The sequence below is a fragment of the Heliangelus exortis genome, chromosome 3 (assembly GCF_036169615.1).
Source record: "Heliangelus exortis chromosome 3, bHelExo1.hap1, whole genome shotgun sequence".
NCBI lineage: Eukaryota > Metazoa > Chordata > Aves > Apodiformes > Trochilidae > Heliangelus > Heliangelus exortis.
The window spans coordinates 22,360,685-22,385,565 of NC_092424.1; the positions used below are offsets into that span (position 1 = coordinate 22,360,685).

The 24,881-nt window shown below is 41.9% G+C and overlaps 1 protein-coding gene across 4 annotated transcripts; it reads right to left on the reverse strand.

The window, feature by feature from the left end:
- Positions 1 to 147: 147 nt before the first annotated feature.
- On the reverse strand, positions 148 to 24,321 carry PACC1 (proton activated chloride channel 1). Of its 4 annotated transcripts, none has more exons than XM_071739602.1 (8): positions 24,179 to 24,321; positions 20,173 to 20,269; positions 18,348 to 18,449; positions 16,119 to 16,273; positions 14,460 to 14,602; positions 8,163 to 8,307; positions 4,434 to 4,538; positions 148 to 3,097 (listed from the first exon to the last, which is right to left on the reverse strand). In XM_071739602.1, exons 1-8 carry the CDS (start codon positions 24,212 to 24,214, stop codon positions 2,936 to 2,938), a joined length of 945 nt encoding a protein of 314 aa, XP_071595703.1. In that variant the 5' UTR covers positions 24,215 to 24,321; the 3' UTR covers positions 148 to 2,935. The 4 variants fall into 4 exon arrangements, with proteins under 4 accessions (XP_071595703.1, XP_071595701.1, XP_071595702.1 ...); XM_071739600.1 differs by having other exon boundaries at positions 18,348 to 18,557; XM_071739601.1 differs by having other exon boundaries at positions 18,348 to 18,557; positions 20,173 to 20,332; positions 24,179 to 24,281.
- Positions 24,322 to 24,881: the final 560 nt, after the last annotated feature.

A 24,881-nucleotide genomic window follows, 5' to 3' on the forward strand; every position in this document is an offset into this window, starting at 1 on the left:
TTTGTGAGAAGGGTTGGAAGGCTTTGTTCTGTGCAGTGCAGGTGGTGCTCACAACAGCTGAGGCAGATGTCCTGGGCTTGTTTTAGCAACAGCCTGGATGGTTTACAGACTTGGTTCAGGCAGTTTCCAGGCAAAAAAAAAAATGTCTTTACTACACTGTTTTGAATTGATTTTATTTTTATTGGTACTTCAGTTTTGTCTCTTAAGAAGTTGTGTTTCACAGGAGAAATGGGTATAATGCTGCCTGAAGTGGCCTATGCTTGTAATAGTTCCATCTCAGCAAAACCAATCAGTTGCTACTCTTCCCATGTCAGCTTTATATAAAAAGAGTAAATAATCAGCTGCCCAAAGCAGACTCTGCTTGGGTAGGAGGCTGCCCAGAATTTCTGGGGAAAAGCATCCTTCACTTTTCATGATAGCCCTGAAGTCAGATGTTAGAGACTGGGGGGGCTGGAAGCTTTGCCAGATCAGGAGGGAGGTGACTGTCTTGCAGACACCCTTCACCTCAGTTTAATTCTTTACCCTTTTTTTTTTTCATGGAATAATAAAAACCTGAATTTCACATAAAAGATATTTTCAGCTGCCTTACAGTATAAAGGAAATAAACTGTAAGGCAGTTTGGGAATCTAACCCCTGGCAGTTGTATGAAGAACAAATTACTGGCATTTGTAATTGTTAAAATTTACAGTAAGTAACAGAAAAACAACACAGTAGCCATGAGTGGCTATTTCAAACAAATTGTGCAACACTTGCTATTACAATCATTCCTATAAATAGGTGTATACAAGAAAGGGCTTTTGACTGGACCATGCTGGCCTGCTCTAGTAGAATTTCCTTATAACACAAGAAATCATGATAGCTAAAGGGGAGTGACTGAAGCTGACTATGAGGGGAATCTAGTGAAAAAAAAAAAAAAAAAAAAAAAAAAGTACATTAAATATAGTAGAAAGGTGTGCACCCTTTCTTTCTCCACACCTCTTAGCCCAGAACTGGCATCTCACCACCTTCACCCTAAATTTCATCCTAATTTCCAACCTAAATTTAACCTCTTCCAGTTTAAAGCCATTACCCCTTGTCCTATTGCTGCAGGCACTCATAAAAAAAAAAAAATTCTTCCCCAGCTGTCCTGTGGGCCCTTCAGGTACTGGAAGGCTGCATAGGCTGTTACACAACAATAGGGTTGTGTTTGTTGAGGGTTTTTTTGTTGTGGTGGTTGTTAGATGGATGGTCTAAGTGTAGTTTTTGTCATCCTTCCCCTGATTCTTTCCACCCTGAGTTTGTCCCATACGCCACCACACCAGCAGCTAGGGCCAAAGTAGCAGTGTTCTCAGTTTGCTTCAAAAGTGCACTGTTCGGTCTTTGCTGCTCCCCTCTCAGGTAACTTTGTTCCCTCCCTATGCACTCACTACCTCCCTCACCTCACTATGGGCCCTGCTGGACAGGTTTCAGAGCCACCCTTGCAAGACACTGAACATAAAGTGCTGGCTGAACTCCACCTCTTGCATCCAAAACTTTTTTTTTTCCCAGATGAGTGTGAGGAGTTATCTCAGAGCCTACCATGTGAAGCATCAGCATAGGAGCTGGGGAAGTGGCAAGAGCAGTAAGTGCAAGTGACAGGTAGGCTGCAACCTTCTCCTGCCTGGGCACAGGAGAACACGCACTCTGCCTCTGTGCCTGCAGCCTCTGCTGCTCTTTTGTTTTTATTGTCACAGTGATTTGTTGCTCCCTTGCTTAAGGGTATGTTTGGTCAATGCACTGCCTTGATTTGCTCTGGAAATCGGCTTGCAAGAGTAAATTTTGTTCCAAAATGCTTAAGAGGCACAAAGAAAAAAAAAAAAGGGGGGGGGGGGAGGGGGAACTTGGGACGTACTTTGGATGCCCTGCCATGGAAGCAAAATCTGACTTGGCATGCTCCTTCCTTGCAACAAAGCCTTCAGAGCAAACACACAGGGGTGCACTGCTGCCCAGTGTTGGTCTGGATGCCTAAGAAGGGACTTATAAGGAAGAAAAAGACTTCACCACCCCAGCACAGTTGGTTAGGACACATTCCCTGGGTAACAGAGAATCACATTGAAATGCCAGGCTGATGAAAGTCTATTTTTCACTTCTTCAGCAAAGACTTGGGGAAGGATGGTTGAGCAACAGCCTGAGAGACTTTGAACTCTAGGCTGAGGTATTGAGCTGGCTGAGTTTACTTTGGGTTGGACTGGTGAAGAATAGATTCTTCTTGCCATAGTACTCCCACCTGCACTACCTCTTATAAAGCACCAGCTGAACCAGAGAGCAGGTAGTTAAAATACCTTATTTGAAGGTGGTTTTGGTTTGTTGGGTTTTTTTTGGTTGGTTGTTTTTTTTAATTTTATTTTGGTTTGTTTTTTTTTTTTAGTATTAAAGTCACTATACTTCAAAAATTACACATAACAGAATTCCAGTGTATTTTGTTTTAACACGTACTTTGGAGAGGGGAGGCCAGACTGTTTTTACCTTTTTACCTAAGCACAAACTGTTCATCTTCCACTAAAAGCAGTCTAGAAAGTAACCATGTTACAGTAAGGGATGCAGGTCATAGCCCATGCAGAAATTAAATGGTCTCCTGTTCTGAGAAGCATTCACACACTGTCCACTTTTTTTAAAGCTTTTTAGAACCACTACAGTGTTTGACTTTCTAAACATCAGTGATTTCTCTCCTCCCTAGGTCCACCCTGTATTTCAAGGTAACCTTGTTAAATTCAGAACAGAAGAGCATGAGTCTGAGTTTGTTAGATCTGTCCTAGTGTTAGCTCCTTTCTGAAGTTCAAAGGCCACTTCATTAGGCTGGTCCTCCAGCTGTCGTTTTTCCAGAAAAAAACCTACCTGATTTGCACCTTTAGCTGCTGATTGAAGTTTATTCCAGTTATTTTCTATCCCTTTTGCTATGAATAGGTAAAAGGCAGTCTCAGTTTATGTGGTTCATTACTTGACTCCTCCTTTTCAGATGTCTCTTTCGGATTTTGATCATCCACTTAACACTTAACTTGGCAAAGTCTGCTGCCTTAAACAGAGCCAAAAAGATACCACAGAGAAGAGCGATCATGTTCCAGGGATTTGCTGTGATTATCTGAAAGAGATAAAAAATATTACTCCCCTCATCTGACTCAGCACATATTAAACCTATTAAAAAACAAACAATTTTTCAAAGTGAAGTGGCTTGCACCATATTCCTTGATGCTGCAGAGGGGGCATGTAGTGCCTTCTCCACACATCTGCCTCACACCATGATTCCCAGATTCCTTCTGTCAGGAAGAAAACACTGTACTGGCTGCTAAATTCATGTTATAGACTATTTCAGGTTATTGAATTGTTTAAAACTTTAAAAGATAGATACAGTTAAAAATGCTGGCTTTAAGATTTAACTTACTATATCATTTAAAGGCCTGGAAAAATAAGCAGTCACATTGAAAGAAGCTAAAAGCAACTCCTGGAAAGCTTCAACAAGACAATTGTAATGCTAAACCAGTTTCTGACAGCAGCAGCTGTTTCTGCACACCTGCAGCAATTGCTTTATGTTTCTATTTTTAACTACCTTTGGTTCAAGAGTAGTTAAATTTATGTATAGTTTGCAATTCTCACACCTTTGGGCTCAAGGATGGCTTCTAGGATCTCAGATGGAGTGAGCAGAGCTAGGCTGAGGCAGCAGCAGCACTTCAGCAGCACACAGCTTTGGGACTCATCAGAGTTGTCTGCAACTCTTTGACAGTCAGTGTGAGTCCAGCATCATTTGGTCATCACCTGAGTCAGTAGTAAGTCTCAAACAGGCTTTTTGCATTTGTTAATTCTCCTGAAAGGAGCAGTGCTGCCTGCCCATGCTTGTCAGCTGTGGCCTTTTCAACCAGGGTAACCAAGCACACCCCAGTCCACTGGATCAGGGGCACCCTTCAGCTCCAAGATGGCAGAGAAGTGAACCACATCTGGTAGAGAGGAGCCAGAGGTGCCTGGAATGGGACAGTGCTCTCGAGACCAAGGAAGTTCCTGCACTGAGAAGAGTTCTTGTTTCCAGCACACATGTAACAGCAGGAATGCAAAGGACCAACCAATCAAAGCTCCTGCCCTGCATGGTCTGCATTCACACTCCAGTTTTGAGAAAGAAAAGAGGAACACTGGATTTTGCTGGTGAGGACCTCTGGTTGTCAGGGTAGGGCCATTTTAAATGCAGTGTTTCTTAGCTGGGTGAACCTTCAGCTGCAAACAGAACACCAAGTGTCACCAAGCCAAAGGAAAAGCATCAGAGGGTCTTGACCCCTGCAAGAATAGGCATTACTGGGTGTAAGGGAGAGCCTAGGCTGAAATTTCAGAAGTAACCTCACTCTTCCTCTGAATATCTGCTTGGAGTGAGGTAACAGGGGCATGCACACACACATACACACAAACTATAAACAAGGACTGGTGTTACTCACATCTTGAACAGTCTGTATAAAAGGATCTTTCCATTCAAATACCACAAAAAACAGCTGGTCACCTCTTGGTTCAGCTCTCTGGTCAATATAGTTAACCACGCTGGTCTGGAGGGAGGAGAAAAAAGGCTTTTAAGAAGGTGAAAACAAGAGGCTCTTTAGAGACTTACAATTCAGCCTTCCTGCACATGGAACAATAGGTTCCCAAAAGATAGAGAGGGCAGTTTCCTCCATCTGTCTCATGCTCATATTCTTTTCCTATTTCTCACATAGTAAAGCACTGCAATACCATGTTTACACATTTTTTTTTACTACACAGTCTTTCCTTTTCAAGGGGAGGGGAGAAGAATTTAATTTACAAAATTAATTTAAGTGGAATGATACAGCATTTGGAAAGTTCTCATGAATGAATGCAAGATTACTTTTTATTTACCAGACAACTACACAATGGTGGCAGGAAGACTTTTTAAATCAGTTGTAGAATAAACTAGAAGATGCCAGCCAGTACAGAATGAAAAAATGGAAGGGAAAGAAGCCTTCATGTTAAAAATTAAAACCATACTTCCCCATATTGCTCATTAACCAGGCCACCATTTGAGACTACTGCTTACTGCCAGAGAGGTTTAGCACAATTCCAGCAGAGTACAGTTTAGGATACCAGATGGATGTTACAGCCACTTGAAACCACAGTCTTAAGAACCAAAATAAGGAAAGTAGTAAGCTATCAGGCCTCAGAAAATCATTTATCTTGTATTACGACACACACCCCCAGCCCAGAGAAGAACTACAGATGGTTCTAACACCACAGTTTGCACTATTCCTCTGCCACTAGGAGACAATACAAACTGCTCAGGAGCCAGGCAGTTACTTAACAAACAAGCACACTGGAGTTACAGCTCAATGAGTGATGACAGGACTGCTCCTTTCCCCAACCCCCAGAGGTGTATTTACATCTTGGTATGTGCCCAAGGGAGTACTGCTGCTCTTCCTATGTTAGTTTAAACCTGCACTGGAACTGATGAATCCACAGTGCTGTAACTCCACTTCCAGACTGTGACAGAAACTATGGGTATGAAGAAAGTGATTCAGTGGACAACATAAGAGGGATGACCTGTACAAAAATGGCATCCTGGCCTCTATCAGAAACAGCGTCACCAGCAGGTCCAAGGAGGTGATTCTGCCCCTGTACTCAGCCCTGGTAAGGCCACACCTTGAGTACTGTGTTCAGTTCTGGGCCCCTCAGTTCAAGAAGGATATTGAGGTCCTCGAACAGGTCCAAAGGAGGGCAACCAGGCTGGTGAAGGGACTCAAACACAGATCCTATGAGGAGAGGCTGAGGGAGCTGGGGCTGTTCAGCCTGGAGAAGAGGAGGCTCAGGGGAGACCTCATTGCTCTCTACAACTCCCTGAAAGGAGGATGGAGCCAGGTGGGGGTTGGTCTCTTTTCCCAGGCAACTCTCAGTAAGACAAGAGGGCACGGTCTCAAGTTGTGCCGGGGGAAGTTCAGATTGGATGTTAGAAAGAATTTTTTCACGGAAAGGGTGATCAGACATTGGAACGGGCTGCCTGGGGAGGTGGTGGACTCTTCGTCCCTGGAGACATTTAAAAAGCGACTCGATATGGCACTCAGTGCCATGGTCTAGTGACTGTGGCGGTAGTTGTTCAAGGGTTGGACTCGATGATCTCTGAGGTCCCTTCCAACCCAGCCTATTCTATGATTCTATGATTCTATGAAAAAAACCTCCTGTCTATTATGGCTTAGTTTCTTTACAAATACTTCAAGATTTCTAACAGTCTTCTCCACACACTGTGTCCTGACCAGACTTCAGGCACTGAGCATGTAGAAGCAGAAGGTAGAACAACGTGTCCATCCAAAGCAGATGGAAACTTCCCCACCTTATGTTTTGCAGTCAAACACATTTGCTGCAGGCTTATCCACTCTTCTGTGGCTCATTTAATTACTGCACTGTACCATCACCACAACTACACTCATTCAAGAAAACTGCACACCAGGAAGCAAACACTACACAAAGCTATACAAAGGCAATGGAAAAGGAAGAAAAGACAAAGTAATGACTACTGGGCTAGTTAGCAGACTGACTGTGCTGTTTGACCTGGTATTTGTATCCATCTTTCTGGTATTCTGTCTCCCAGCTTTAGATTTGAAAAGCTAATGGACTTCCTTATGCTGTTAATGGACTTCCTTATGCAGATGTTGTACTATCAAACAAAGCATGTAAAATTTATGTCTGAGCTATTTCAATTTCTACTGTATTAACAACAGGAATCTGAAACCCAAAATTTACATTTATATCCCTTTCTAGTTTGTTTAAAAAAAAAACAAACCACAAAACAAAACAGGAAAACACTGTTCACCTACTCAAATGATCAGAGTTCATAACTGCTGGACTAAGTGAATGTTTATGGTCACAAAAAGCTCAACTTTTTCTGAGTTTCTGATTCAGCCTCTCTCTTCCTCTTTGAGGCACATTAGACTTGGGCACCCAAAGGAAAGCTTCCAAAAATCCTACATTTGATAAGTACCAAATGGCACATGATACAGAGCTGTAGGTGATGAAGGACAGACAACTGCTGTTGCTTACATGGCAACAACTGAAGACAGATGCATCTTTTCCTCTTCTCCAAACTAGGGCATTAGTTTGGGACTTGCACGACTCCAGTGGAGCAGAAGGTCCCACTTCAGTCACAGCTCTGCTCCTCCCTTAAGGCTTTGCCATGTAAGACCCAAACTGAGAGAATTAGACAGGAGAACTGAAGATTCTGCTTCGTTTTAATCTCCACAAAGTACTCTTTCCAAGTATGCCATAAACTACAAGTCAGCTGTCTCCAAAACACAATCTCTGAAAAGGACTGCTTTTAAAATTCTCATTTCTTGCCACTAATGAGAAACTTTGTCCCCATCCAACACTGGAAGCAAAATAGCAGTCTTAAAACATAACTAGTCTCCTGTCCATAGCATGAACAGAACAGGAATGAAAGTCAAACTCATTTCCTCTCCAGCTAGGTTTGCATGTCTCACCTGCGAATTTTTTATTTTTAAATTATGCAAGAAGTTGAGTTACTCCATGTTTCTAAGGATACTCAGCAGATAAAAATCCCAAGCAAAAGCAGATGTGAGAATGCTACAAAGGATAAAAAACTTTCATTTACCTCTCCATGCTAACATCAGCCCTTATGGTAACCCAGAACACCTCTTTCCAGTGCTACCTATTGTTTAGACAATTCCTTTGCCAATTTTTGCCCATCTTGGACTGAAATTAGCTGTGTTAATACTTCTGTGTCAGTCTCTTCAGACTCTTTCCTCAGACTACTGCTGTCACACACTCACAACATACTCCCTAAATGGCCTAGATTTTCTGGCCTCCCCATTAGCAGATCTTTTCCCAAGATGTGACACTAGGCTACACCAACAGCCACACACCAAGATATTTCTGCTTTTATGGAAGCCCTCCATGCTAAGAAGGAATAATTGTACAACCAAGACTGCTCAGTGGCAAGTGGCAGAATGGATGCAATGAAACAAAAAAGAGGCTGATGTTTCACTTAACCAATCAGCCCACCCATCTTCTTCCAACTCATATTGCTATTTGCCCCATGAACTGGTTCAGTTGTCCAGTTACCACTAAAACTGTGGCAGTAATTAGTTCTTAGCAAATTAGGAGGTCCCAAAAAACTCTTCCTGAGGATTTCTTAAAATTATTTTTATTTTTACCTCTTGTTTGAATTCAACAGTCTCACTGCCATCTTCTTCTTTTGTTTTCACCAAGGACATCCTGACCCAGGTTCTAAAGCCTCCGGAGAACTTCCAACTGGAGTATGAACTTTCACAGTCCTTCATGAATTCTGCTTTTTCTGGGCTAAAGGAAAAAGACCATTACTGAGTGGTAACCAGAGCCCTGAGCAGAGTGGTATCTGAGCACTGTAGGCAGAGGACTGTCAACCCTACAGGCACTTATAATATGTTCACAATTCCTCTTATGTTTCAACTCCTAAAATTCAGCAAGCCTAAAACATTTTGAGTAGTGATGTTTTGATTAATAGCAGCACTTACACCAAAGACTTACCTGGTGCCCTATCACCCTGGAGCTCTGTCTGCCCCTAGCAATTGTTCTGCTTTGTAGGGAAGCTTCCTTTGCCCATCTGTCATCTCTGGGACAGCAAGGAACAGAGCCAGGACCCCAGGAAACAACTCACCACAACACTGAGAAGCAACAGGTGGAAGGAACAGCCTAGAGGCAGAAGCAGATTGCTTCACCCCATTTCTGGGATGCAGATAAGTTGGTTGCAAGACAAACATACTTAAAATGCTTTGAAATTTCTATTTAGTGTATTCCTACTATTTTGGCAATGCTATACCTTTGCTGTAAGTCTCCCACCTGCAATAAGATGGCTGTTTTCCCAATGTACAATCACAGGTATTTGTAGCCTCAGAGTAACAGGACTGCTTGATGTAATTTTTTTAAAATACTGTGACCAAATGCCATTTTATGGCTTCCAATACCCCTCATGCTGCAAGTGTTAGAGAGGCAGCTTTAAAGCATATCTGGTCTCCATCCCATCTCTATGAACACAGGGCACAATGTATTAATTAAGCTATTTACTTGGAACTCCTTGATACTGTGATTTTAGCCACTTTTATGTCATCTCTATGAAATAAACCTGGTCCTGCAGCTGCTTTTTCAACAAGGTTTCATTTGAGATGAAGGGGTAAACCTCTGCAATGAGTCATGAATCATTAATACACAGACTGCTGATTTTTACTAAAGACAGACTGCAGGTTGCAGAGATATGTCAGAGTATGCTGGTACTTGAGACAAGGGGAAGGGCTTTGTTTCAGATTAAATCCATCTTCCTTGGTGAAGGGAAGTAATAGACTTTGCTCATATGCCTAGACAGGTCTGTTGGGAGATAAAGGTGTTTTAGTTTATCAAAGAGAGATACAAAGAAGTGAGGAAGAAAAGCAGTGATAAAGAAGCAAACTCTTATCTCAAAGAACAGAGCAATCAGGAAGATTTGTCCTGTACTGAGTAGATTTGCACCTTTCCTGTCTTTTTCCTTAGTTTTCCAGAACTGGACATCCTTCCTGCAAAACAAGGTATCTTGTCTACAAGGCAGCAAGAGCATGGACTAATAAAATGTCTGAGGGCTACTCTGTACCCCACTGCTAGCTCAGGCTTAATAGATGAATATGCACATTTTCATGGGAAGACAAACTTAGCAAAGCCATGGCTCTGAGGTCAGGGCCCCGGGTGAGAGGCTCTAACACATACAAACAGAAAGGAGAAGCATTTTTGGAAAGAAAAATTAATACATTTTCCTACCTACCAAGACAGTGGGTTAGGCATATCTTTGTAAGTTGATGACACTAGGATTTTTTTTTAGTGACCCCAACAGGATGGCAGTGCAGCTCCCTGGCCCTTGTATGAAAGACATGAGCAATACATCAGAAAACAAATCCCACTGCCTGCCTGCTCCTCACCATACAAACCAGTGACACAGAGACCTAATCTGACAATGATTTCTTCCTTTCTTGGTAAGTGGGTACAGGAACAGCTGATGGGACAGTACAGAAGAGCATAGTGCTTTGCCACTCAGAAGAACACACATAATTAGCACTCTTGCCAGCCAGTCATATGCCTGACACATGACTAAATACAGCATCCTAGAAAAGCTTTCCAAACCTACATGGAAAGTTGAGGTAGGAAGTTATGACACAGAGCTGAATGTTACAGCCACAACTTACATGCTAAGCAGACAGCACTAGTATACTTTGCCTTCAACAGTAATTGTAAGCTTGGAAAAAGATTAATAATATCTTAGAAGAAACTGGAGAAATGATCTGAGAAAGCATCTCCTTGTGTGTCCCCATAATCCAGAACACTGCCATAGAGTCAAGAAAAAAACCAAAAGAGGTGGGGGAGCAGAGCAAAGATGCACCAGCTTTGCACAAATGACAGCAGTGGCCAAATAACACAGCTTAAAACCCACATTCAACTAAGTGAACACAAGACAGGCAACCAATCTTTTTCTTAAGGACAATTCTCTGGGCAGTTTCTTTTAACTGTCTCTTCACCCCAGAGACAGACAACCTGCAAAGTCTGCCCTTTATTTTCTGTTGTTTAGTAAGCTCTTCTACCTTTTACACTGTCCTTAAGACGTATGGTAACATTTCCTGGAATACTTGGCACCTGGCTCCCCCAGGGTATTAATGGTACCTGACAACCATGCAAAAACTCCAAGATCACGTCAGAGAAAGCAAAGGAGAAGAGGCCACTGTCTTGGGTGGTACAAAGGTGAAGTACAAAGCCCTGGTACCCCGCAGCCAGTTCTCTCTGGTAACCACTGACAGTTCGAATGACTAACAGAGAGCCCATTGCCCAAGCACAAAATGATCAGCTTCACACAAGAGAATGTATTTTCACCAGCTGTGTGAGTTTCTAACCTAATTTTGGAATGGGCTCCAGCTCTGCTATGGATCCTTCTAACAGCCATGTCTGGATCAACCCACACGAGCCAGAGGCAGCTTAGGACATGCCACCAGAAGATTCCAATGCAACAACAGCAAGAGCCAAGCCCACAGATGGGTCAAACCAAATTTGTATTTATTGCTTTTGCTTTTCCCCACACTAGGAAATTCTCAGACAAGTATGGGATCTAATAAAGGGTCAGATGGCATGGAATCAGAAGTCTAGGCACTTCTATGTTGTATTTTATTTACCTGCATGCAGAAATACAGATCAGAGATGTGAACATGCAGCCCTTAAATAATTCTGACCTGTTCATACTGGTATTCATCATCTCACATGACCATACATTATTTCACATGTTACTCTAACAACAGTCTGTCAGCAACATGTTCAGTATGTCCAGAGGATTTTCTTCTTAAACCTATATATTATACTAATGACAGTTCAGTATTTTTAGCTACACTTTGGTACTCTGCAAGGGTTTCATTATTTCCTTCCCTCCAATTAATATGGTACAAACAGCAGCTGCCATCATCTTAAAAAAAAAGGAAAGAAGAAGAAAAGTCAGTGGCAATATCCCTTCAACTCACAAGCCAACAATAGCACAGAGTTCAGCAGTGTTCTGTGAAGGCCAGAACAAGACCAGTGAGCCCTGACAGTTTCATGTAATCTGTTGATCCAATTTTAACACAAGAGCTGCAGAGAATAAAACCCTTGACAGAAACACCTGGACCTTCCTTGAGTCCTCAGCACTTGCTGTGCCTCAAAAAACATTTCAAGACACAAGTCTCTAGATGTCATTTTTATTATTGCTTATGGTTGATGCCTGCAGCAGCCTTCACCAATATCATTATTGCTATTTAAACCAAAAGTGAGTTGTGCATAATATTGTCTACACAGAAACCATGCTGTAGATACAGAAGGACTCTTCTCACCAATTTCAAGGGGTTTGGGATTGTGATTTAAGATTATGGAATACCCTACACATGTATTTTATAGCTGTCTGCCTGCCCAGCCCACCTAAGCTGTTCACAGCCATGGCAAAAAACTGTAAAGATAATGATGATATCTCACGAGTTTTAGCTGTGTTTTGTTAACATAATAACAATAATGTTTGTTAACATTTTACATGCTTTGCTGGATGCAGTGCTAATAATATGGTCTTGTAACCAGTAAGCGAGACACTTTGTCAGGAAAGGGGAAGTTAAGAGCAGCCAGTAATTGAAGGTTTTAGAGACCAGATGGAAGGACAAATTTTGCACTGTCAATACACAACAGTTTCTACGGATATCTTAGCCCAGACTTCCCATCAACTAAATTTAGCATCCACTGATGAACTGGAAATAATTTCTATTTTCTCTTCTGCTGCAAGATCGACAGAATGAGTACATTTCCCAAGCACTTCATAGCCAGCAGAAAACAAACTCTTAACCTGCTCCAAGTTCTTTTTCTGGGCCACAGGGACAGCAATACACTGTCAGTATGGCAAGGCAGGCCATACTATTTGTACCAGGCTTTGGAGGATGCTATAGAAGACACACTACTGGCTTCTTGTGCACATCTGGTCCTCTTACTTTATTTCACTTAGACAGGCAAATAATTTACTACTAAGTTAAAGGCCTACATACCTTTGCCAATTTGTTATCTGGGTTAGTTCAAAACCAGCTTTACCTCACATTCCTACTCCCTGCTGCAAACAGGCACAAAGGATACATCCCCAAACACCACCTCTTCCTGCCTTTTTATACTTAGCTCCAAACATAACCCAGGCTCAGCCTTCACACTCCCTGCTTCAGCTCTAGTGCCTTCCAACACTAAGATGAGACAGCTTCTCTAGGAATTGTTCCTCACTAGGACAACTTCCCTATTTCTTTGGGGATGAATTCTGCCATCCAGCCAGTTTGACCTAGCAGCCTGGAGGCTTGCAATCCAGGTTTCTCTCAGGTTTCTCTCTCCAGGTTTCTCTCAGAATCATTCACAGATGATTCTTACTGGTTCATCTACACTGGCACAAGCACAGCCTTAAAGGTATGACCCTTGCAATACTGCTTATTGCTGGTTTGCACATCTAACCTGCCTTTGCACAATACACGGCACAAGCATTTGGGACAGCAGCATGCAGACTTGCAGCTTGCAGAAATACTACCAACTTCAGTAGGACACACATGTTTTAATTTGGGAAGAAATAGCTCTTTACAATGGTTTATCTGCAAATTGACACAATGGGCACAGAAATAGAGCTTCCAAGACTTGTGCACAGGCCACATTGTATCTCAGTAAAGGAGCTGGTTCTGCAAAGAGCCAGGAACCACAAACACAACAACCCTGCTTCTGCTCTGTGTTTCAAAAGGGCTGGTCTCAGACAGTACTTGTGTCTTGCAGTGTACAAGCAGCTGTGCACATTGCTGGAATTAGTCCCACTGTACATACTGCTAACTGCAGCACAAGCCACAAAAACTGAGAAAAAACAGCACAGAAGTAGCACCTTCTACATACAAACTCCTTAACCAATTTTTTCTCACCCAAAAATAACCATGCCTAAAATACGTGGGACATTAATAGCATCTTATGAGATGTTTCAGTACAGTCACAGAAAGTAATTAATGACTTAAGATCTCTCCTTCACTGAAGCAGAAATGCTTTGTAAAAGCAAAATCAGATAACTGGTCTTTGGCTACTCAGAGATACTGTACCTTAACTTCCACTCTGCTCCATCTGAAAAGCACCAGTATGATCATGTCCAAGCTTCCACAAATGCTTTGTTACAATAAAAGGTTATTTCTCTTCCCCTCCCTCATTTAATTTTGTTCTGCACACGGCCTTTATCCCCTGACCCTTTTTCACTGAGCATCTGACTTACACTCAATTAAAGCTTTCTATTAAGTCTCACTGTGACTAATCTCTCTTGTCTAGTTTTTAATCTGGATCACAGACAGAACAGAATTTGAATTTAAATTAAGGCAAAAATTAAACAGTTAAGTATGGAATTTACTCTCACAAAGCGGAGAAAGGGTGGGGCTTTCAAGAAAGCTCAAGACAGGATTAATTCCAATCCTGGTAAAATTAGAAGGTTGATAAGTCACTCCAATTATATCAATGTAAAACAAGTACAAAGCAATTTTTAAAACCCCACCTATGAAATGACATCATTCTGTAAAATCTTACATAAAAAAGGTACAGAAACATTAGCTTTTTCAGTGCACTTCCTGAGCACACTGTCAAGGACAGCACAGACTTCCTGATCACCAACAGCAACAGACAGCAGTAAGCCAGCATAAACTTCAGATTTCTAGAAAGCACAGCAACAAATGGTTGAACTATAGCTGAAGGGCAGATTTGTCACTGAAAAAGTCCTCAAATAATTTTTTAAAAGGTAAGATTAGTAGTCTGTCACATAAAGGAGCATCAACCTAACTCAAATTTAAAAAAACAAAGAACATAAAAGCCTGACTGATTTTAAAAAAAAAAAAAAAAAAAAAAAAAAAAAAGCTCTGCTTTCCCTAGTATTGTTCTAGCAAGTTCAGGCCCATCCTTTTGCATACCTGTTGATGAACTCTTGGAAAGAAGAAAACAGAAGGTAGTCAATGGCACTGAAATCTTGATCTGTTCCATTTAAATGAAACTGCAAAAACACCAGTTCCTTTTTCTTCACATCACGAGGGCCTCGAACAACCAAAGCATACTTCTGTAAGCAAATAGAGATGGTGAGAGTAGCAGAGAAATCCCTATTTCCTGTTCATCAATTTGCCATCTGTCACTAATACTGTACAGAAATCTAACACACACAGAATTCTTGGCTGCTAGTAAGTATACATCCATTAAAATATTTAATAAGAATGCCAATCAAATCCCTCCTTTTAGTTTAAAAATGTAGTCTTTACATCAAGATTTAGTGTTTTGGGTTTTTCCCTAAGAAATCTGCTTTAGTTCTATCATAGATCTTTATAGATCTTTGGGTTCACAAGGAATTACCACAGTCTGCCTTATGTAGAAGCTCAGGCAGAAACTGTTTCAAGCATTGAAGTCTAGGAATTTTCATTTCTTGAAAGGAAGCAAGTTAATTTGGAGTCTGATGTGGAGAACATCAGGTTTCTCCATAGGAAAGAGAAACACCTTCATAGCCCCCGGCACCTCAAGTAAGCTACTAAAAGGGAAAACAAGCAAACAAACAAAATGCACAAAACCAACACAAAATATCAGTAGGCACAATACAACCAAAGGTAGAGTGCAGCTGTTATATCAAACAGCAATCTGCTGCTTCCCAAAGGACTCAGCCATTTGGAACAGGGCTCTACGTGGTTCAGAGGTCTCTTCCTCAGTGCCTTTCCATTCAGCTGCAGGACTATACTCTATTAGATCAGCATGCTTTTAAATTAATCTGCCATGCAGAATAAAATGCAGGTTCTTAGTTTGTTAAAACATAGAGAAAGAACATGCTAGTCACAGAAATTAAACTTTCACCTAGAATATTACTTTCAAATATACTAAAAAGTCACTTCCCAAAAAGAAATGGTGAATAGACAAAAGGCAAAATATGAAGAGGATAAAAGCTGACCAAACCAGTACCTCAATAGTTTGTTCACATTTAAGTTTCCTTTAAAATAACCTGAACAATTACTTTAGAAACGAATTACCATATTTAATACTTAATTTCTTCAACATTTATTTATACAGAAGCTAGGTTCCCTGCGTTTTTAAGGGCAATTCAAGACAGTCTCTCACTCAATGTTCCCATTTTACTGGCTCACACCATTTCAGTGTAACAAATCATTTGGTGATGAGCTAAGATTTTTCCAGCTGACAATAAAGGTACGAAAATCCCAGAAAACACACAAGAAGATACAAACTCTCCTGCTTTATTGGAAAAACTGCTTCTGCTTTCAAGCAAAGCTGCATTTACTGTATCGAGCAATATGCTTGCAGGTTCATTTAGGAAAGGAAATAAACTTTCACAATTTCATTGTGAAAAATAACTTATTTCATCCCATTCAAATTTTCATGCTGCACACACCCACATGCCAGCTGATCATCCATAACACATCTACACTGACTGGGGTCTTTCACATTTCTGAAAACAAAAGGACAGATGGCTTGAAAAGCACTAGAAGTATGGATCTTCAGCAGCACTAAGTATTTTTACTTTCAAATACCATTACTAGCAGAAAACCCCCACTGAATAAGCTTTGTTATATTATTATTACCATAGTTTGATTAGTAAAAGGATCTGTGTAGTTGATTCTCTGAGTGGTGCATTCAATGTCTCCTGGCTGACCTGGATTTATCAGAGGTGGAATGTGATCATAGTAATGATGCTTACAGCTCAGCAGCCGAGCCTTGCCTGGGTAAAAGGCAATACCTGTTTTGGGGGAGAAAAAGCATTGAAGAGAGATGATTTCTTTCCTGAGTACATAGATTTTTATTCTGGAATTAAATCCCACGGGATACTGAGCTATCCTCAAGATCCAGCTAAACAATCAAATTAAACTACTTGCTTCAGCATTTTTATGGAGCAGGACAACAGTGCCAGCTGCATCAGGACAGAGCCTCCATAATGTGTTCAAAAAGAATCAGGGTTCATGTTCAGAGAGGATAATCCAAGATTCACACAAGTTATTAAGTTTCCTTTGTCTTCTTACAAGCCAGAAATCAATACATCAGTCCCTCTGGCCTCAGATGAAATAACTGTAAATTCAGTTAGGAGACTGAATTCAAATGAGTCAGTAGCACTTCAGCATCTACATATTTTCAGATATTATCATTTAACATATAAAATTTTAATTTGTAATAACGTATGTACTATACATGACAGATCAAAGATCACTGGCTGATCTAATGGAAATTAAAATATGCTCTTTAGGACAACCAGCATCTTTTGTTCACTGAGTACATCACAATAAAAATCAAAGCCATCTCTCAAGTACTATTACTATCCCTTGTTATTTATATCACTTGGCAGGCAGGCTACTACTTCACTTGAATGGAAAATCATATATACCAAAAAATCTATGGTTTCAGAACAACATGCATTAAAAAAAAATCCTCAGTCACCTCAGTTGTATAAGGCTAGCAAATTAAAGCCCCCAAGCCCAAAACCCTGTTATGCCACACATGCCACATTTTATATTGGAAATAAGGTTGCTTGAAGATAATCTAGACCAGCTACCAAAAAAATTGTGATTTTGGGTTACTACTCGTAGTTATGAGTAACTTGCACAACTAAGATGACCTGGCTGCAAAAACATGAGACATCAAGGCAGACAGCATGTATCAGTCTAAAAACACTTTATCCCTTTCTTCAGTGCTCTGTGCTTGCAACTTGCCATCTCATCACTTTAATAGGGCAATGAAGTGAAGAGCTACACTAGTATAGGTTCCCTGATCCAACAGGAATCCCTGTAAATCCCCCATTTGGATTTATATGTATGTTACTTTGCTTCTTTAAATAGCATTTTGTTCTTGTTGTTGTATGAAAAGCTCAAATTAAAAAAAAAAAAAATAAAATAAAGAGGAAGAGAAAGGGAAAAAGCCTGCTCTTACAGTCAGTTCTATATGATCCAAAAATAAGGACCACCTTTCAAGCTGAGCCTAACAGACCATACAGAAAAACAACTACAGGAATATGGCAACAACTTGAAACACTCACCTTTCAGCCACAATTACTGCAGTGGTTATTTGCAAAACGTTGTAACACATCAAACAAAAGTATTATTTTGTAAATTGGAAACTGACCTATGACTGTTTGAGAGTTGCACTTGTTACCACAGCTGGTTACTGGATAATTTAAAGAAAAAAAAAAATTACACAATGCACTATTCAAAAAAGCTTCTTTGGCATAAACCCTCCTGCAAACTGCAATAATTTTCTGATGCCGTGCTGCATTTTTGCCAACATTTTCCCTGCAGTCACACCACATTTTCATTGCTTGCTGATGTAATACCAAGTTGTAAACAATGCAGAACAGAAGCAGAAAGTAGCATTGTGGTTATTTTGTGGTTGCTCTGAGAAATTCACCTTCTTTACTGACCACAGCATCTTACTGTCCAGTGCAGCACTGAGGTCCTGAAACACATCCTGTGTAATACTCTGTTAAACAATACAGTTTTTTGAGTATTTCCATAGGGAAGTTTCTGATTTCCCTGTAAGAGGGCTCTTTCTGGAGTCTGCAAACACTTACCTACCAAATGTTGCACAATACTAATTTATCTGTCATTTGTGTTATTGGCATGAAAAACTCAAAAATCTCCCCAAATTTTGCCCTACAATATTAACATTACCATGCAAAGTTAACACAACATAGATTAGAAAAGAAAAAGTGAAGGACCTGCTTCAAAGCATTATGTGCACTCTGGGCCAACCAACAGAAAAATGTAAAACAATCCAAGATAAATGTGAACAACAACTTTACCCATTTTGTTTGTTACCAGTCTTACCAGGTGCATCATACAAGGACACTTCCTTGTAAGAGACAGACATCACTGGGTGCTTGAGCTTCTCCCTGAAGTCACTGGTGGTTTGGTACACAAGGAAAACAGCTACAGCCATGAGCAGCAGATAAATAAACAGGAGAATTACTGAAAAAACATTCTTCAGGCAGGTCTTGCTGAAACGCAAAGAAGGGGCAGTGGTACCCAGTTCACTATCTGGAACCAAACAGAATATGGATTAGGACTTTACAGATATTTGGGCTGAATTTACATAGTGTTCATTCAAAGATCAATCACTTGAGAGGAAAGTAAGCCTCAAACTCGGTTTGATTAAAAAAAATACACAACTATATCTGGTTTTGATGATTTTTGATGATTTCAGTCAGACAAATGCTTCTTTCTCAAGCAGAGAGACTGTGCCTCTCTTTCCCATATTGATTTTGGCACTCTACTTAAGGACAGGGCAGGCAGGAAATAAGATTTATTTTCAAGAAGAAAATAAAGGAAGGAAAGAAGAAGGAAAACTTAGAAACAAAGTTCAAAGCTCTTAAGAAAAAAGTCTGTTGATGGTCAATCTTTCCTCCTGGAAAAAAACAACTCCTTCCCCCCCTCCCAGTCTGAAGTGATTCTTACAGAGTCAGCAAATACATCAGAAGTGATGCAATATTCTAATGCTCATAACAAAGTTCTCTGCATTGCATTTCCATCATGGTAGAAGTCACTAGGTTTTGGACCCATTTTTGGACTCCAGTTCATAACTTCTTGTGCATACTACATAAAGTTTCACAACAGGATTCTTCCAATTACATCTAGAAAAAGACTGACCCAATTCTCTCAGTCTCCTTGCCTTGAAAGCTTATTCCTTGCAGATCACACTTGCCTCACTTGCACTGCCTTCCTCATACTCCTTGCACTTGCTGTTTCTTTTGGCAATACTTGTAAGGAAGAAGTTTGTGTACTCTGGAGTTACATGTCACGTTTTGCTTGTGAAAGACATTTAGCTGAAGATGTAAAAAGCACATTAAAACCCAACACGTGAAAGGAAATAGATAAGTTGGCATATTTTATGCTGCCTTTTCCTTGTGGTGTAATCTAATGAGTCAGGCCCCTTCAGGCCATGCCACGCTCTGTTTTCAACTATAAAAGCATGGTTTGGTGTTTGTTCCTTGCCACAGCAATCACTTGCCTTTTAGTGAATATTAGTGAACAAATACCCCCTTAAAGAAGTCCACAGTAACACACATGTACCAAGCTCCCACATTGCTAGGAGGCAGCAGTCAAGGAAATTAGGACACTAATATGCATGAATATGCACAACTGAAATGAGTACATCTTGAACAGCTGCAGAGCTTTCAGAGGATACTAATTTCAGGTTGGTTTACCTTAATGCCTACATCTGAGCTGCAATAAGCCCTTTTAACACTGCCCTGCACCCCTTAAAAGCAGGTCCAAAGAGTCTAGCTAAAACCAGTCTAAAAGCACAATTGTTCAGTGTTGAACCTTGCTCATATAAATCTGGCACCGACTTTGCCTGCAATCCACTGTTCTCAGACACCGTAACTCAGATAAGATACAACGTCAAGGAAGATGAGGTACTAAGCTATCTCAGAACCAGATATGCTGAATATTCTTTAATTGAGCACAACTTATAAGAAAGCAATGTTCTCATCTCCATCCTTGGAAAAATTCATTGGCTTTCCATTAGCACTTACTCCCCAAAGTTTACCATTTTGCTTGCTTTAAGAAGTGCAATAAAAAAACTCACCCAACCAAACCCCAACACAGAAGCAGCTTATCAGGCACTTGAAATTGGCAATTTTTTGGTTCTCACCTGGTAAAATAACAGAGCTGGCATCTTCATGAACTTCCATCTCTCCTTCTCTCTCATCTGTTGGGTTTCCAGATGCTCGCTCCACATCTTCACTCAGCTGTATAGTTAAAACAGTGGTTCAATTTCCAAACATGCTCTCAACTTGCAATTGCTGGAATTTCTATGGTACAAATAAAAGAAGCTCCAACTAACCAAACACACAAAGACACCCCCCCAACCCAAGAGCACCCAATATCTGTTCTACTTGTTCACAACACAAGAGCCACATTCATGTAGAGCTAAAAATTAAAAGACTTGTACGCTGCAAAAAGAGAAAGATGGCACATTAAATTTAACCTACTTCTACCCTGCTGCTTCAACAATAACATCATCTTTTCTTTCAAGACCAAAGTAGTTGTTTCCCTGGCAGCTTCAGCTCACTTTAAACCCCCAATTAGGGCAATGCCCTCTGAAATACGCAGGAACTTCATCCTGTCACTCAAGAATGTATTTTTAGGCATAAACAAACCACAGCACATATAGCAAAAAAAAAAAAAAAAAAAAAAAAAAAAAAAAAGGCATTCGCACTTCTTAATAAAGAGGTGTACAAAGAGTGATTTGCATTTTTACAGGTACTAGGGCAAATTCAGTCTCAGCCACACAGGTAAGTAGGTAATCTCCAGACAACAGTCAAACATCACTACAATCTGGTACTTATTTGAGCTCACTGTACATATTATTATATATTAGTGATTATGCAACTAATTAGTCTTCCAGTGCTTTTAAAACAGCAACAGAGATCAGATGTTTTCTTGTTTGCCATCCAGAGCTCTGGGCCCTAGCTGCCAAGATACTTCTGTCAGAGTCAAAAGCTTGTCACATCAGGTAAGCATCACAAAAGATAGTGAATCATTAGATTTTACTTTTTAAAAATATATAGATGTACAAAATGTCTCATGTATGTTTGCCAAATTGCCTTTATGGCCAGGAGCAACACACAAATTACAGCAAGGCAAACTGGGGCATAGGCTGACAGCATATCATGTGTTGCACAGTAACTGTTCAAATTAAACACTCAGCATCACCTACCTAGTTAGGTAAGGGAGATCAGCTTTGTTCCTATTTCAGGGAAAATGGGTGCACAGTAAATACAGCAGCCATACTGAATGTTATTAAGCTTTACACCCTCAACTTACTCAACAGTTATATGCACGTACCCATAAGGAAGTGCTTTTCTTTCACCCAACTTTAATTCAGTGTTGAAATTATCATCATTACACCATTAATAGATCATCATTTGTACTTACTAGGAAGGCATTTACTCATTTTATGTCTTCAAAGTCTGACGTAAAGTCACCATCTCCTGCTGTATTTCTGTATTCATTTCCACCATGCAAAGCAAGTTGAAAGCAGTCATGCAGTTGTTTTTAAATGCTTTGAACATAAATAAAGCCTCATTTCCTATGGTGTGAGGTATGGAGTGAACAGGTAATAGGCTAAACTCAGCCTCACTGGCATGAGACTTACCAAATCAAAGGGTTTTTTTTTTTCAATTATCTTAAACAAAACATCATAAAACAAAAGTAACACTCTGCTCCTTTTTGTAGAAACACACCAGTTCCATTTGTTTACCTGACCCAAAATAAGCTGTTTTAACACCAGAAGAGTATTCACTGAACTTCTTATACCGGTTAAGCTAAATCAGCTATACCAGTTCAAATTATACTCATGCAAATTCTTTATACCAGAGCTGATCCAAAAAGTCTAGTAAGTTACAAAGTCACTGCAGTTTCTGAGCTGACTCCCTAAACCTCTCTGGTTCAGACAAGGCTCCCTAGGTACAGGCACCTCATCGACTGAGGTTATAAACAAATTTTGTTCCTGATAGCAAGGAGATCTCTGACACAAGTTTAAACAAGGACACAGTATGCACTTCTAATCTCTCAAGAGGCCCTATAGCAACTCTTCAACAGGTAGAAGTGAAGAAAATCTCATAAAATGTAACTGTTCGGTATTCCCTAGATACAAAACAAAAAACCCAAACAATATGCAACAATGTTTTCTTAACTCTGATTACAAGGCAGGTATAATTTTATAAGATTTTCAAGCATAAAACCAGAGAAAGACAGCAAGTCAGAAGCAAGAGTACTGACACTGTCTCAGGTCCAGTTAGTAGGCTGAGCTGCTGTGTAACACCACCTAAACCAAACTAATTTAATTTCACTGCAACTTCTAAACACCTAATCTGAGAAGAGGTAAAGCTGCATAAACCCACTGAAGCCACCAAGACCATGGCTCAGCCACCATGTGAGCACACAGCAGGCAGCACACCGACTCTGTAGAGTCAGCATGGCAGCACAAACCTGCAAATCCAACAGCTCGCAAACTTGTGGAGCTACAGCCTCCTAACGACTGGGCAGCAGCAGCAGCACAGCTTTACTGTGTGGCAGCCAGTTCTGGATTCTCTACACTTGACCCAAGTCAAGGCAAATTACAACAGTAAATCTGGCATATGCAAAGAGTATTCACCGTCACTGGCCAGCTCCTTCTACAGCTTATTTTTGATAAAATAGTGAGGCAGGGTGTGAACGAAGAAGGAACACAAACTTGCAAAGTGGTTAACCTTGAAATAGGATGCAGAGATAGGATGGGGTGTCAAGAGCAGGAAGGGCACGGAACAGACCTTTGTCCCACGTTCCTCTGAGCTCTGCATGTGCAGCTGAGGGAGAAACAATTACAAGAGCCTTCCCATGCCCAGCAGTCTTTCAGTCTTGCACACGGCAAGGCACTGGACACACAGAAGCTCAGAAAAGCAATTCCATGCAGTTTGGCTAAGGCCAGGAGAATCATGGATTACCCCAGGTGCCAGAGAAGGCTGCACTTACACACTATCTAGACTTGTGCCACACAGAGCTTGGGACAATCCGAAACTTATGGAGTAGTGTCAGGGGTGCCAGACACACACCGCGGAAACATAACATGCACAGCCCAGTCCGTACTGCAGGTACCACTGCGACTTCATCAACTCTCTCAAGTATCTCCTCTAAATGCAAGCTCTTACATGAGTTAACTTCATCCTGGTAATCACAGGACAAAACCTTCCTAGTGGATAAAGCCCTCTTAAATAAAAGGAGAACTTGTCCATACAGGCCATTTGCTAGCCACTGATGCACTGCATTCCAGTTCCTTCTGGTGTGGGAGGAAAATCAGAAGCTGAAACCAAACTAAATTAGAACGTATTAAAACTGAGCCCCAAACTACCCAGCACAAGCAGAGAAAGGCAAACATCTCCATTCCTCTCGCCTGCGATATGCAAAAAAAAGTGACCTGCTGCAAGCCTCGACCGCCGCGGAACTGGAACTGTAGATTGATATGCAAACCAGGCGCTGCCTCGGGCTCTTGGCAGGGTGATAATGAGGCTTTCAGTCTCACACGTGAGAGCTCTGGTACCACAGCAGCTTCTCACGCCCGACACACTATCTCCTTGTTAGGAAAGCCCTAGCGAGAGAGCTCACCGGCCAGCTGTACCTAGCTCATAAACTTCAAAAAAAAAAAAAAAAAAAGAGCTGCTGCCGATCATTTTAAACGCTTGTAAAGGTAAAAGATGAAACGAAGCACACCCAAAACACCCATTTCTTTCAGATGAGTGCGGCTGCGACCTGACACCCCCGTCTCCCGGCAGTAAGGGGGCGACCTGGCGGCTGCACCAGGCAGGTGAAGGGACACGGCCTGACGGCTTGGGCAGGTGCAGACGGGCTAAAAGAGGCACCTCAAGCTGCGGAGGGCTCCGTGCAGCAGCCGATCCGCTTCGTCGCGGGTCTACGCCCCCAGCAGCGACGCGGCCAGCGCTGCCGAGCCGCACAGCCGGGGTCCAGAGCTGAAATGAGCTCACGACGACAACGCTGAGTGCAACGGCTTGGCAAGCCGCAAGCCCCGGGTCAGTCATCCCCGTCCGAGCAGTCGCCTCAGTCCCACCCAGCCAGCTGGGGCCCGCAGCCCACCGGCCCTTCCCCGGCTCCCCCCGTACCTCCTGGTAGGATGCGGAGATCTCTGGTCTTAGCATGGCATCGGCGGGGACGGGGACGCAGCGCAGCCACGCCACGCCAGGGACGACAGCTCCGCGGCCGAACGGAACGGAACCGAACCGAACCGAGCCGAACCGAGCCGAGCCGAGCCGAGCCGAGCCGAGCCGAGCCGAGCCGAGCCGAGCCGCCCGGCCCGGGCAGGGCCACGCAGGCGCCGGGACCCCCCTCCCGCCCGGCCGGCCGTTCGCTCGCTCGCTCGCTGCTTCCCGCCGCGGCCTCGCCACGGCAGCGCGGGTGCTGCTGGGAGACGTAGTCCAGCGCGAGCCGCTGTAACGGCCCCAGAGCGACCGTTGGTGTCGGGGCTGCAGCTCTGCGGTGAGCGGGCAACTGGGGACTGCCCGCCCGGACCGGACCGGACCGACCCGGACCGACCCGACCCGACCTCTGTTTACACGTCCTGGCTGTAAAAGCGCATCGGGTTCTATCAGGACTGCAACGCCATCGAGGAGCCAGGGCTTGTTTCAGTTCCCAGAGCTAGGTTAGCAGTTTCTGCCCAACTCTCTTGCTCTAGGCAGCGTGAAGCCGTCCCCTGCAGGGCTGCTGCTTATCACGTGTGTAAGCAAATGTTGGGGGTTTTTGTTTGTTATTTTTTGTTTGTAGTTTTGTTTGTTTGTTTTGTTGTTTGGGTTTGTTTGTTTGTTTGGG